General features: G+C 42.7%; 1 protein-coding gene across 2 annotated transcripts in view; it reads right to left on the bottom strand.

Annotated features, from left to right (window-relative positions):
• Positions 1-13,483, bottom strand: part of ABCA1 (ATP binding cassette subfamily A member 1) — a 141,574-nt gene that overhangs the window by 84,091 nt on the left and 44,000 nt on the right. For both annotated transcript variants that reach the window (XM_077249411.1, XM_077249420.1), the window contains exons 4-5: positions 11,096-11,237; positions 9,438-9,550 (exon numbers count right to left, since the gene is read on the bottom strand). In XM_077249411.1, coding sequence (XP_077105526.1) covers positions 9,438-9,550; positions 11,096-11,237 — 255 coding nt within the window. The remainder of the gene's footprint in view (positions 1-9,437; positions 9,551-11,095; positions 11,238-13,483) is intronic.

The following is a 13,483-nucleotide window of genomic DNA, read 5'->3' as shown; positions in this document are numbered from 1 at the left end:
GCATGAAAATATCAACACAACAAATAGTTTAGGGTGTTAGAAATCTATGCTTTGAAGATGAAACTGGGTGGCAAACCAACGCCTGTACCACTTTTGTGTTCATAGGCTCCCAGATTTTAAAGAGAAGGTAGTGATAAACCACACGTTCACCAAAAGTCAAACTGTGTGGTCTCATAGTGTGCACTCTTTATGTGCTTATTCCCACATTTTTTCTCACTCTGGCTTGCTTTAAAGGGAAGGTGCCACCAGTTTTCTTGTAGTTTTTTTGTGTGTGTGTGTGAAATTAAGCTTAAAATAGTAACTAAAATGTATTAATGCAATGTTTGCACCGTTTGAAAACATTTCTATATGAAAAATATTATATATTTTTATACAAATATATATATTTACCACTAGGGGGAGCATTTTCTGTTTTAGACCTCAATCAGCTACAGTGAGACTTACCAGCTTTACTGTTAGCAGCAAAATTGGGGCAGTAACTGCTGACATCACCATTTCCCTCCCCTTTTGGGTGGTGTAATATCCCTGGGGCAGAATGAAGAGTAGCATCACAGGGCAGCGCCATTGTGTGGGTGACTGCCCTGTGATCTGCTATCACCAGCAGTTACTGTCTCTCTCTCTCCCATCAGTCTCTCTCACCCAGATTACATGATTCTCTCACCTCCCTCCACAATGCCTGGCCATTCACTGCAGACCTGCAGCTCCTTCTTATCTTACTGAGGGATTAATCACAGCTCCTGCTGAGCAGCTGACAGCTCTTGCTCCAATGCTAATGGTACACTGTTCCTCCTTGATGTCTCTGCTATTCTGCACATACTTTTCTCCTTCATTTTACTCCCGTCAGCTGTCAATCTAGGATCTGTTCTGCTGGAAGCAGTACTGCTTATGTCAGCAGATCCAAGGGGTCCATGAATATGGCAGCAGAACACTCCCACTACTGTGAATTGTGCAGCCCACAGAGGTGTGCCCAGGTCACAGTAGTGAAAGTTCTATTACAATAGATAGGGTAGGTGTCCGTCCGTTATCTCCTATGAACATGGGGTGCCATATTATGACACTGATAGTGTTCATATAGTAACCTTGGGCACACATTCAGTAGAGAAGTCAGGTTGCAATTGAAAAAAGGTTTATTTCATCAAATTCAAATCCGGGATTTGAATTTGATAAAATAAACCTTTTTTTAATTGCAACCTGACTTCTCTATTGAATGTGTGCCCGAGGTTACTAAATGAACATTATTTTGCTTCTTTTCCTCGGTGGCACCAACCTCGTTTACTAAGTGTTCAAATCTAGACCTTTACTTCCAGTGGATGACACTGATAGTGTCGTGCTGCTACTGTGAAAACAAGATGTCAGCCCCCAGTGCCTTCTTGAAACTCCTATAACACACGAAATATGTTTCAACGCAATCAAAACTTGGTTATAACAGCATGTTATGCTACATTACATTGATTTATTAATGATCTACAAACGCGGTACCATCCCTTTAAGAAAGCATTCATGATAGAATAAAACATGGCGGTGTATTAAGGAAATAAATCAACATTGGACAACTTTTTCTATTCCAAAAAAGCAAGAAATTCTGTGTTGAAAGGCAAATGTTGAGCAACATTAACCAACTCCAAGGCTGCATGCAAAAACATATTAAGTAATCATCCAAAAATATGGAAAGTGTAGAATGCAGGAAATGAGACTTCACTATTGTTAACAGTATTTATGCTGACCTAATGAATAAGTCACAAGTCTCATTTCTGCTGCGCGTATCATTTTCCTTATCTTGTCCGTGTCATCGGTTCCAGATTTGCTGCTATGTGTAGGAAAAATCTTTTAATTTATCTGATCGTAATTATCTACCCATCGAGGATTTTTGAACCCTGTAAAAATTGCTTCATTTGTTTTAAGGTTGGCAATCGAAGCTTTTTATTTATGGAGTTGATAAAACACTCTGGATTTCCACTGAATATTGCATCCAATTACTTTTGCAGTGTGTGCACTTTGTAACAACATGTCGCCACCTAAAGAGCTACCTAAATGAGTCCATGGAGTTGCCCTTACTTTGTTTCCTTCTAGTTACGGCACCACCTTCTAATGCAGACTAATGTACTAATAGAGAATCCTGAAATGCCATGCACCGAAGGAACCTGTGGGATCATGGACTATAAAATGTGGTAGTAAATATGGAGAGGTTCTGTTGCTAAGGAGGATGTGACTGATGGTCCTTTTTGTAGACGGTCTCTGCTCTGACAAATTGTTGGAGGTCTCCCTTTTTTAACTTAGATCATCTCAATAGGATATTTGGAAATTGATTTTTGGTTGAGAAAACCTGTCTACAAATTGTAAATCCCCTTTAAAGGGAACCTGTCACCCCCAAAATAGAAGGTGAGCTAAGCCCACCGGGATCAGGGGCTTATCTACAGCATTCTGTAATGCTGTAGATAAGCCCCCGATGTAACCTGAAAGATGAGAAAAAAAGGTTAGATTATACTCACCCAGAGGCGGTCCCGGTTCTGTTCTGGTCCTATGGGTGTCGCAGTCCGGGGCCTCCCATCTTCTTATGATGACGTCCTCTTATTGTCTTCAGGCTGCGGCTCCGGCGCAGGCGCACTTTGTCTGCCCTGTTGAGGGCAGAGCAAAGTACTGCAGTGCGCAGGCGCCTGGAAAGGTCAGAGAGGCCCGGCACCTGCGCACTGCAGTACTTTGCTCTGCTCTCAACAGGGCAAAGTACGCCTGCGCCAGAGCCACAGCATGAAGACAAGAAGAGAACGTCATCGTAAGAAGATGGGAGGCCCCGGACTGGACCGCGACGACCATCGGACCAGAACCGAACCGCCCCCCCAGGTGAGTATAATCTAACCTCTTTTTCTCATCTTTCAGGATACATCGGGGGCTTATCTACAGCATTACAGAATGCTGTAGATAAGCCCCTGATGCCGGTTGGCTTGGCTCACCTTCGATTTTGGGGGTGACAGGTTCCCTTTAACACAGTTGGGATATTGCAAAATAGTTACCTCTGGCCTGAAGACGATACACTTCCTGATGGTCTACTCAAAGCAGAAGAGAAACTGACCTCACTCTGCAGAATTACCATGTAATAGATCATTTCAGAATCACCAATCTTTTCTCACACATGTTATTTATTAGCTTTAATATCTATAAAGACCACCTCTTTAGCCTGAGGAAGGGAAAGGTCTTCCCAGATTATCAGATTACAGTTTTCCAGCTCCAGCAGATAAAATGAACCATCTTTAAACAACCATCCCTTTATCCAGACCAGGTATCCTATGATAGATGTTCATATATTATGGACACTGGCCAACTTCATCACTGAGATGACACTCCACTACAAGACTTTCAATACAGTTTTGGGTGGTCATCTGAAAGAGATTCACTGTATTTATATCACTAGTTATTACATGTAGATCCTTATAGTGTTTTTTTTACTGTTACTATTACGGTTACAATTAATTTACTACAATTGTTTACATTTTTCCAAAGTATTACATAATGTACCTATTGCCAGGAATATTCACAAAATAGCTGTACTCATCCCTGGCGCTTCAGCACCATATCACCGGTCCTGCTGGTGGTCTTCTGCTCACCTGGCTCTGTGATTAAGCACTATATACCAGACATGACCAATGCAGCTAATCAGAGGTAGGGCAGTAGTCACATGGGATATACGGGTGACTGCCGTCAAGAAAACAGAAGACGGCAAGAGCACTTAACAGTAGATGCACTGCTGATAGAGCAGGGGTTTACATGGGTGGGTGTAAGGGGTCGAGTTCCCGCCTCTGCACGGGGGAATCTCGAACCATCTCCGCTGCGGTCTCCCATTCTTCTCCAGCCACAGTGGACTCTGCTCAGCGGAGACATCAGTCCCAGTGTCTAGCTCAGGCTGATACTGGACGACTGGTGACTACTGCCCTTCCAGGCTCTGTCCTTGTAGCCAGCAATGTTCAGCAGCAAGCAGGTCTTTCTGGGACTAAGTCCTGCTTTTCCCTTACTGAGCATGCCCATGGGACAACCTCCCATTGGAGGTCGGGGGGTCACATGTTCAGGTCCTGTTGCGGCTCCTATTGGTCCATCTGGAAGGTCTTGTAGCACTGCCGCTATAAAAGGTTTGCATGGCCATGTGCTAGTGTACACTTGTAAATGTGTGTGTGTTAACGTATGAAAGTCGTTCATTGATTATCCCCTCCCTTGTGTATGATTGCTCATGTAAGGTGGATGATTGCTATCTAGCGCCCGACTTAGCTATCAGCACGTGACACACAAAACAGAGTCAAATTGCTGTGACCGCCAGTGCGGCACCATGCGCTTTTACAGCGCTTTCCTTACCCAAGCCTGGGTGGTTAGTGGCGTCCGCCAGAGCAGCACCGCACGTACTCCCGTGCATCTAAATTATTATTTTGGTTACGCTGACACCCCAGTTGCGGTGTCGAGCGCAAGAGGTCTAGTTGTACTCTAATCCCGAGTCTAGGGGTAGAGTTCTGAGACTCCTTGCTTGCGCTCTTTGTGACGCCCTGTGACGCAACAGGGTTCGCTTCCTTCATACTGGGTGAAGTTAACCCGTGTGTGAATACATATTGTACCGCCATATAGTCCGTCATTACTCATATAGTCCGTCATTACTCAGCAGCAGGTTCCATCTCTGCACGGTGGACCCCGGGCTGCGAACGCATCTTACTCTATCTTTCTAATTATTTGGTGCGTTCCGCTAGCCCTAACAGGTGGGTACACTATTATCACTCTTACAAGTAGGCACATTGGCACATTATTGAATTAGTAAAAAAAAAAAAAAAAACACAATACATGAATAAATCATGTCATCCTGTATGGTATATGTATGTTACACAATATTGAACAACTTTTTCCCAACCAAAATTCAAGCCTCGGTGTTTTTTAATCCAATGCCATATATAAGTGAGTATTGCTTTTAACAGCTACTGTCAGAGAAACTAAAACATTTATCTGAACTTACAAATCCACATAGGAAGAATACGATTGTGGCTTGTGTCTATAATTGTTCCAATAATAAGCCTTTGCCCTGTACTGATTGCATGCTGCACGGTATGCATATTACCGTAAACTGGCTATCAATGGCTGATAAAGGAAGACATTCTGCGAGGCTGACCTTAAGCCGAAAGCTTCTGCTATGTAGACAGAAACCAATCGAATGACGACTCTGCTGCGCAAGTATTTATTTTCATAATCTACTTGGAGGGAAATTAGGGAAAATAGCCTTTATGCTATGTTTGATAAAACACAATATTACTAAGTACCCTGTGTTATTTAGATGCACTTTTGCTTTTTACTTACCGTATTTTCCGGCGTATAAGACGACTTTTTAACCCCTGAAAATCTTCTTAAAAGTCGGGGGTCGTCTTATACGCCGGGTATCGCCTTGCCGGGTGTATATGGTGGGTGGGGGGGGAGTGGGCCTGATGACGACGAGGGGGCGTCTCACAGGAAAGTGAGTATCCCCCATTACCTCATTGTATCACTGCAGCGTGGGGTCTCTGCTGGGAGCGGCGGCGGCTGTGCTGTGGGGCGGCGGCTCCTCTTCTTCAGTGTGGGGCCTCTGTGCTGCTGGGCGGCGGCGGCGGCTTATCTTCAGGCAGTCGGGGCTCCTCCGGTATCTCCTTAAAGCCCGGAGGCCCTGCCGGCAACTCCATCGGTGCAATGCAGTGGCCTCCGGGAACATGGCCGCTGCTCAGATTCAGATCTGAATCTGAGCATGCGCCGCCCCCAGCGGCCATTTTCCCGGAGGTCACCGCATAGCAGCAATGGAGCTGTCTCCGGGAAAATGGCCGCTGCTCAGATTTAGATCTCGTCTCCCGAGATCTGAATCTGAGCAGCGGCCATGTTCCCGGAGGCCACTGCATTGCACCGATGGAGTTGCCGGCAGGGCCTCCGGGCTTTAAGGAGATACCGGAGGAGCCCCGACTGCCTGAAGATAAGCCGCCGCCCAGCAGCACAGAGGCCCCACACTGAAGAGGAGCCGCCGCCCCACAGCACCCACGCGGCACAATGAGGAGCAGCAGCCGCCGCTCCCAGCAGAGACCCCACGCTGCAGCGATACAATGAGGTAATGGGGGATACTCACTTTCCTGTGAGACGCCCCCTCGTCGTCATCAGGCCCACTCCCCCCCCCCAAAAAAGGCACAAAAGTCACCGGCCCTATAAGACGACACGGTTTATAAGAAGACCCCCGACTTTTAAGAAGATTTTACATTTTAACTGGAAAAGTTGGGGGGTCGTCTTATACGCCCAGTCGTCTTATACGCCGGAAAATACGGTATTTAGTTACAGCAGGGTTTTTGCTCATTTTGTTTCTTGCAGGTTTTGAAGGAGGGAAAATAAAGGAGGAGATAAAAGTGTTCAGAAGAAAAAATAAAGCTTTATTTTTTTCATTAACACAACTACTAGTGATGTGAACCTCTAAATGAAAAACCAAAAGATACATCTTTCTAATGGTCTTTTTACACCTATGTCTGTAACCATGACAAGAAAGTATCCCTACATCTTGGTTTCAAAATCATCACAGATGAGGAATCTTTACAGAAAGAGCAGTGAAAACTAGTGTTGAGCATTCCGATACCGCAAGTATCGGGTATCGGCCGATATTTGCTGTATCGGAATTCCGATACCGAGTTCCGATATTTTTGTGATATCGGAAATCGGAATCGGAAGTTCCCAGTGTATGGTTCCCAGGGTCTGGAGGAGAGGAGACTCTCCTTCAGGCCCTGGGATCCATATTCATGTAAAAAATAAAGAATTAAAATAAAAAATATGGATATACTCACCCCTCCGGCGGCCCCTGGACCTTAGCGATGTAACCGGCAGCCTCCGCTCCTAAGAATGCAGTGAGTTTAGGACCTGCGATGACGTCGCGGCTTGTGATTGGTCGCGTGAGCGGTCACATGAGCGGTCACGCGACCAATCACAAGCCGCGACGTCATCGAAGGTCCTTCACTCTGCATTCTTAGGAACGGAGGCTGCCGGTTACATAGCTAAGGTCCAGGGGCCGCCGGAGGGTTGAGTATATCCATATTTTTTATTTTAATTCTTTATTTTTTACATGAATATGGATCCCAGGGCCTGAAGGAGAGTTTCCTCTCCTTCAGACCCTGGAAACCATCCAGGATACCTTCCGATATTTGTGTCCCATTGACTTGTATTGGTATCGGGTATCGGTATCGGCGAGATCCGATATTTTGCCGGTATCGGCCGATCCAATCCGATACCGATACTTTCAAATATCGGAAGGTATCGCTCAACACTAATGAAAACTTAAGATACCCACTTGCACAAAATGTTGTGATGATTGATTTGTTAAACACTTTCAAGAAGGGCCTTGATGCTTTTCTTGAAATCCAAAATACCAAAAGTGCTTGTGACAAGTTTTCAAGTCATCCCCTGTCCATAAGATAGGATGGCGCCCTTCCTCTCCATTCTCTATGGGATTTGCCACAGATAGCTGAGCACTGTACTTAGCTTTTCTGAAATTCCATACAAAGTGAATGGAGCAGAGGTGAGCATACTTAACTTCAGATCAATTCAGACAGGGCTCAAAGCCTCATTCTAGTGGTGGTTCTAGCGATTAGGATGTTGTCCCCTAACGAATGGAACTTCAAAACTTGGCATAAACCCTTTAAATCACGTATACATAATTACAGAAGACAGGTAACTCATTCATTGCAATTAAGAAGGATTTTTTCTTCCTAAATAAAGGCAATTTGTAACTACGACATTGTTTTACTTCCCATCCTCTAGACCAACAATTACCTACCTTAACAGCATCAGCTAATTTACCATGTTAAAAAAGTAAATAAAACTGAGCAGATCACCAATAGATCAAAACATTAAACAATAGGCACCAAATACACTGGCAATAAACTTTCTGGTACCAACAAAAAAAAAACAATTATAAGGCTATGTGCACACGTTGCAACTCCCTGCCGCGGGAAATACGCATGCGGAATTGGCATGCATATTCCCGCTAAACACTAGAGTTTTGCAAGCGTAATTAGCTTGCACAATGCTAGCGTTTTCCAAGCGATCTGTAGCATCGCTTGGAAAACTGATTGACAGGTTGGTCACACTTGTCAAACATAGTGTTTGACAAGTGTGACCAACTTTTTACTAATGATGCTGCATCAATGCAGCATCAATAGTAAAAAGATATGTTAAAAATAATAAAAAAAAAATTAAAAAATCATGATATTCTCACCTTCCGGCGTCCCCCGCAGCTTTCCCACTCCTCGTGATGCTCCTGCTCCCAGTAATGCCTCGCGACAATGACCCCAGATGACGTAGCATCACGCGAGACCCACGTCTTCACAGGTCATTGTCACAAGGCATTACTGGGAACGGGAGCATCGCGAGGAGCGGGAAGGCTGCGGGGGGATGCCAGAAGGTGAGAATATCACGATTTTTTATTTTAATTCTTTTTTTTTTAACAGGTATATGGTTTCCAGGGCCTGGAGGAGAGTCTCCTCTCCTCCACTCTGGGTACCAACCGCACATGATCCGCTTACTTTGCACATGGTGGGCATAGCCCCATGCGGGTAAGCGGATCCATGCATTCCTATGTGTGCGGAATCCCCGCGATTCCTCACAAAGAATGAACATGCTGCGTTTTTTTCCAGAAATCTGCCGTGGGAAAAAATGCAGCATGTGCACAAAAAATGCGGAATGCATTAAAAATGATGGGATGCTTATGTAACCTTTTTTTGGTGGAAAACGGCCGAAAAAACGCAAAAAAAACGCTAAAAATCCTGAACGTGTGCACATAGCCTAAAAGAGCCTATCAATCTAGTATGTGATCATGTTATAAAAAGACTAAACAAAGTATTAGGGAGTCAAAAATGAAAAAGTAAAATACCACTTTAAGCAATAAAATATACATTCATTCACAGATAATTTCTTCTATTGTTTAGGTAATCCACTCTACCTATCTGTAAATTAGATTAGTAATACTTGAGCTCCTTAGGATCTACTGTATGCAATTCAAAGTCTAAAAAAGTTGATGCATCTAAACTACTACTACAAGTGTTAAGGTCAGTTTACAACGCCCAACCAACGGCATGATATGACTGCCGATTGGTGAACTTTTATGGACTGTCAGTCATTTAAATGCCTCTTTTACACAGGCAGGCCAAAGTAAACAATGTCCACTGAGCGATCTCTACCAGATCCATCAGTGACTATTGGCTGCATGGTTCTTGGCAGTACGAGTCCTGTTTACACAGGATGATACACCGTCGAGAATGATGATCTTTTATGCTGCCTGTTTACATGTCAAGAGAATCGTGAAAAGATCGCTTTTAATAATGGTCATTCACAATGATCTTGCAATGTAAATGTCCAGTCTTGATGTCAGTGTAGGTATATAAGGACTCGCAGAATTGTATTGCATTCAAATGATAACTTACCTGTACCCCGAAATCTATGCAAACTTGCAAGGAACTTGTGCAGGTCCTTCCCACTTGTGTCTTTTTGACTATATAGCAGCAACTTTCTTGCATCAGAAAACAACCGAGAAACTCTAAAATTATGCAAAAAAAAACCAACAAAACAATAATTTCATTTTACACAAAAATCTGGAACATTTCACTATGAGGCAACTATTCTTAAAGATATTGTTCACTTTAAACTACCATTACTTGGTATAGGAGCTGACAAATAGCGTTCTTCTCACAATACCTATATAAGCTGTTCAGCTGAATGCATGAGACAGTTTACAACCTTTAACCTCTGGTTATGACAGCAGTATGGTTGGAGCCTCCAGCAACCACTACTTTAACATTAGGACTACCGGACTGGTCACTCCCCCCCCTAGAACTACCAAATGGAGTCATTTATTTTTAGAGTTTCTTGCTCCTGGTATTGTTGTAGCTTTAATTTATAGAATGTATAGAATGTATTTAGAATGTATAGAATGCAAAATAGCAAGAATATCGTCAGGCCGTAGCTCAGTTCTTCTAGCCATATGAGCAATTGGAAAAACTGCAGGCCGTATTCTACAGAAATTACGTAGTCCACTCAACAGTTCCCTGGTTCACTGACGGATGTCCTGTATATGTCCTGTGTATGTCAAGCATATTTGCAAAAATGCTAATTATTCTAAGTCAAAGCCAGCATTTATTCTTAACATACAAGTAAATGAAAACTAAAAGAAATAATAACAATCAGTGACAAAGACTTACATAATATAGTAGGGAGTCAAAATGACTCCCTTAGGTAATTAAAGGTAAATTTTGAAAAAGAAAGTACCGTACTCTTTTTTTCCAAAATTATTTATTGTCACAAAATCTTTTTTCGCATCCTAAATGAGTAAAAGTCACTGAGTCTCAAGCCGGAATTCGGAAAAATGTAGTCACACAAGAGAAATAAAAATAGCGAGGAGACTCCATCAGTAGTTCTAGTATTGAGTTCAATATAAGCTTATGATAAAATTGTCTTTATCTCAAATCCTTTTAAAAGGCAAATGATGAAATCATTTTTGCTTAATTTGGCTCTGTACATAAATCAATAAATACAACACACTGTATATATCAGTTTAGTGAAAACAATGGCTGTGGTTTATCAAGTATTTTAGAGTTCTGAAATGTCACTGCTTGAAATGTAATAAACTTTTGCCCAACTTGAAGTTGGGCAAAATTTTTCCAACTTTGACGCTTTTACACCAATCCCACCAAATTTTTGAAAAGTTGGTGTAGCTCTGGTGGGAAAAATTATGGCCAAGAATGACTAACATATTAATCATAATTCAATCTACAAAGGTGGCTTATTTTATGGCTGAAATTTACACAAGACCCTGAATATATACATTTCTTGCAATGGATTGAGGGAGTTGAAGGGTGCACCATATTGATTGAGAAGCACACGCCTTTTAATGAAATGGCAAATCTTCCTCTGGTGCTACCTTCTTTAAGACTGGATAACACAAAGCTTTCGGGGCCATTGCTTCTACAGTATAAACATTCAAAACGAGATATCCTCAGTAAGTTCTTGAAAACCACATTTTATGGCACAGACTTGTAATAACAATAATAGTAATTAGAACAGTAGGTCAAAAATGTTCACTTACATGGACCTATTGAAATTTCCAACATTTCCTGGTGACTCTCCAGGTGTTGGGTATCGAAAGCATGGGTTATTAGCGTTGCAAATAATCCCCTGTACCCATGGCAAAGTTCCGGCAGATGGCATTGCTTTGTTTGGAAAATGGCCTGTCGAAAAAAAAAAAACAATAAAAAAAACATAAACATAAGTATAAAAAATAATACTGTACATACTGTATGTACCGTGTGGTTAGCAAAATAATAACCCCTCTAGAGAGGAGCTACAGAGGGGAAGGTGACAAGTTAAAGCCCTTAATGGTAATACAGCTGGAGGGGTCTGTGCCTCATTACCATGAAGTCCGTTGAAGGAAGAAAATGTTTGCATATAAAAGGTCATATATATAAAAAAAGAGACACAAGAAATAGCAAATATTATGAGACAGCGATTAAAATTTCCAAAGTGAATGACCCTCCTGAATTCTTTCTAGATGGCAGCTTCTTAGAAGTAGCCTGTAAAATTACATTTATACAGCAGATTGCTGAAAGTAGACTACGTACAGCGAGTAATAGGTAATTAATAATAAGCAATCATGACACAAGGCAAACATTTAAATACAATTTCCAAGAATACATCCATTGCTCCAGATGTGCAGCATGAAATGCTCTGTGTAATGTCACCAGTGATCACTTAAAAACCCATCACATTCTGTTTGCACATGGGCACATACATCGAAATCATGGGGCCCCATAGCAGACATCCTAATTCCCCCCAAACACACACACTCCTCGACAACAAAATAAATAAATTAATATGGCCACAGAAGAGCATATCTCGCAACTTTGCAGCCTTTACAAAATACTTTTCCTCCCACTAGAGCAGTAGATTCCCCTTTCATTGCACCCATAAAGCATGATGCCATCAAAAGTGCTGCACAAACACTGTATAATACCCACACAGTGAATTCCTCCATAGTACCCTTCACACGCACAGTATGATGACCATACTGTACCCCACGTCAACTACCCTGGAAAAGTATGGTCACCTCAACATTGTATGATCCCCCAACAGTAACCCTTACACAGCCCTCCATGCAGTATAATGGCCCCCACACCTCACCACACTATATAATGGCCTCCACTAGCCCTTCAAATAGTATAATGGCCCCCACGCAAACCTTCACACTGTATAATTGCTTACATACATTATAATGGCCCCCACATAACCCTCCAAATATTATAATGGCCCCCACATAGACCTCCACATATTATAATAGCCCCCTCACAGACTTCCATATAGCATAATGGGCTCCATAGTTCCCCATATAGTTTAATGCACCCCATAATCCTCCATATAGTATAATGCAGGCCCCATAATCCATGCAGTATAATGCACTCCCCATAGTCCTCTATACAGTATTATGGTCACCACAATGTACTTGCAGATTTAAACAAAAAACAAAAAAAAACACAATACTCACCTCTTTTCCTCCTCATTACCCCACTGCTCTGGTCTCTGCAGCAAGCATTCTGAACCCTATGCACAACTCAGGGCAGCAGGCGCCATGTATTCCAGGATGCTGATACAGTTAAAGTTGTAATGGCGGGTGCGGGGTGCTGGCACCGTGCCACCACTGTCTCACAGGTCCCATAGCAGCCGCGTGGCCTGCTGCACTTGCACGCACTGTAGCTACTGTCAGTTTTTTTTAGATTGAGGCATTTGCCTATTTTACAAAGGTTCCCCAGGTGAACAGGATTTTCCGATCTTCTTTAAAAGTTAAGAGTGAAATGGGATATTTATAGAAAAAAACAAAAAGGCGGCATATTTTAAAGTTGAGCAGAAATAATTGCAGTGCATGGGTCGAGCGGCCACGTCGGTAGTACTTCCCTGCCAGACCAGAGCCGTGAGAACCTCCTCCTACCTGGCAATATTCCTGACACCTTTTCTAATAAGTAGACTTGGTGTGATAATATTACTGCGGCATGACATATGCATGACATTGCGCCATCTTACTAACCAAATAAGTGCTTAGGATACCGGCAGAGGAGAGGAGATTCGTAGGGTTCAGGTCTGGCATCCACCAACAAGGCCAATGGACCAGGGTTCTGTGACTCTTCTTGCTGATCTCTTTCTCTTGGAAACCGTCCTGTGCTCCAACACTGCTATTCTGAGAGTCTACTCCTCATCTGGAAAAATGACTTCATGACATCCCAAACTCCAGTCCTCACGGCCCACTACACGTCATGTTTTCAGGGTTTCCATAGTGTAGCACAGGTGTGAAAACTCCTGCTGCCTTTATGATACTTCCATGTATTGATCCGATAACATATCCAAATTTAGGCCGGGCCCATTTGGTCATATTTTATGTCCATATGTACAACATACAGCATACTGAGACAATATTAACTTATGTAAC

The sequence above is a fragment of the Ranitomeya variabilis genome, chromosome 1, assembly GCF_051348905.1.
Source record: "Ranitomeya variabilis isolate aRanVar5 chromosome 1, aRanVar5.hap1, whole genome shotgun sequence".
Classification (NCBI taxonomy): Eukaryota; Metazoa; Chordata; class Amphibia; order Anura; family Dendrobatidae; genus Ranitomeya; species Ranitomeya variabilis.
This window is presented reverse-complemented; position numbering and strand designations above follow the sequence as displayed.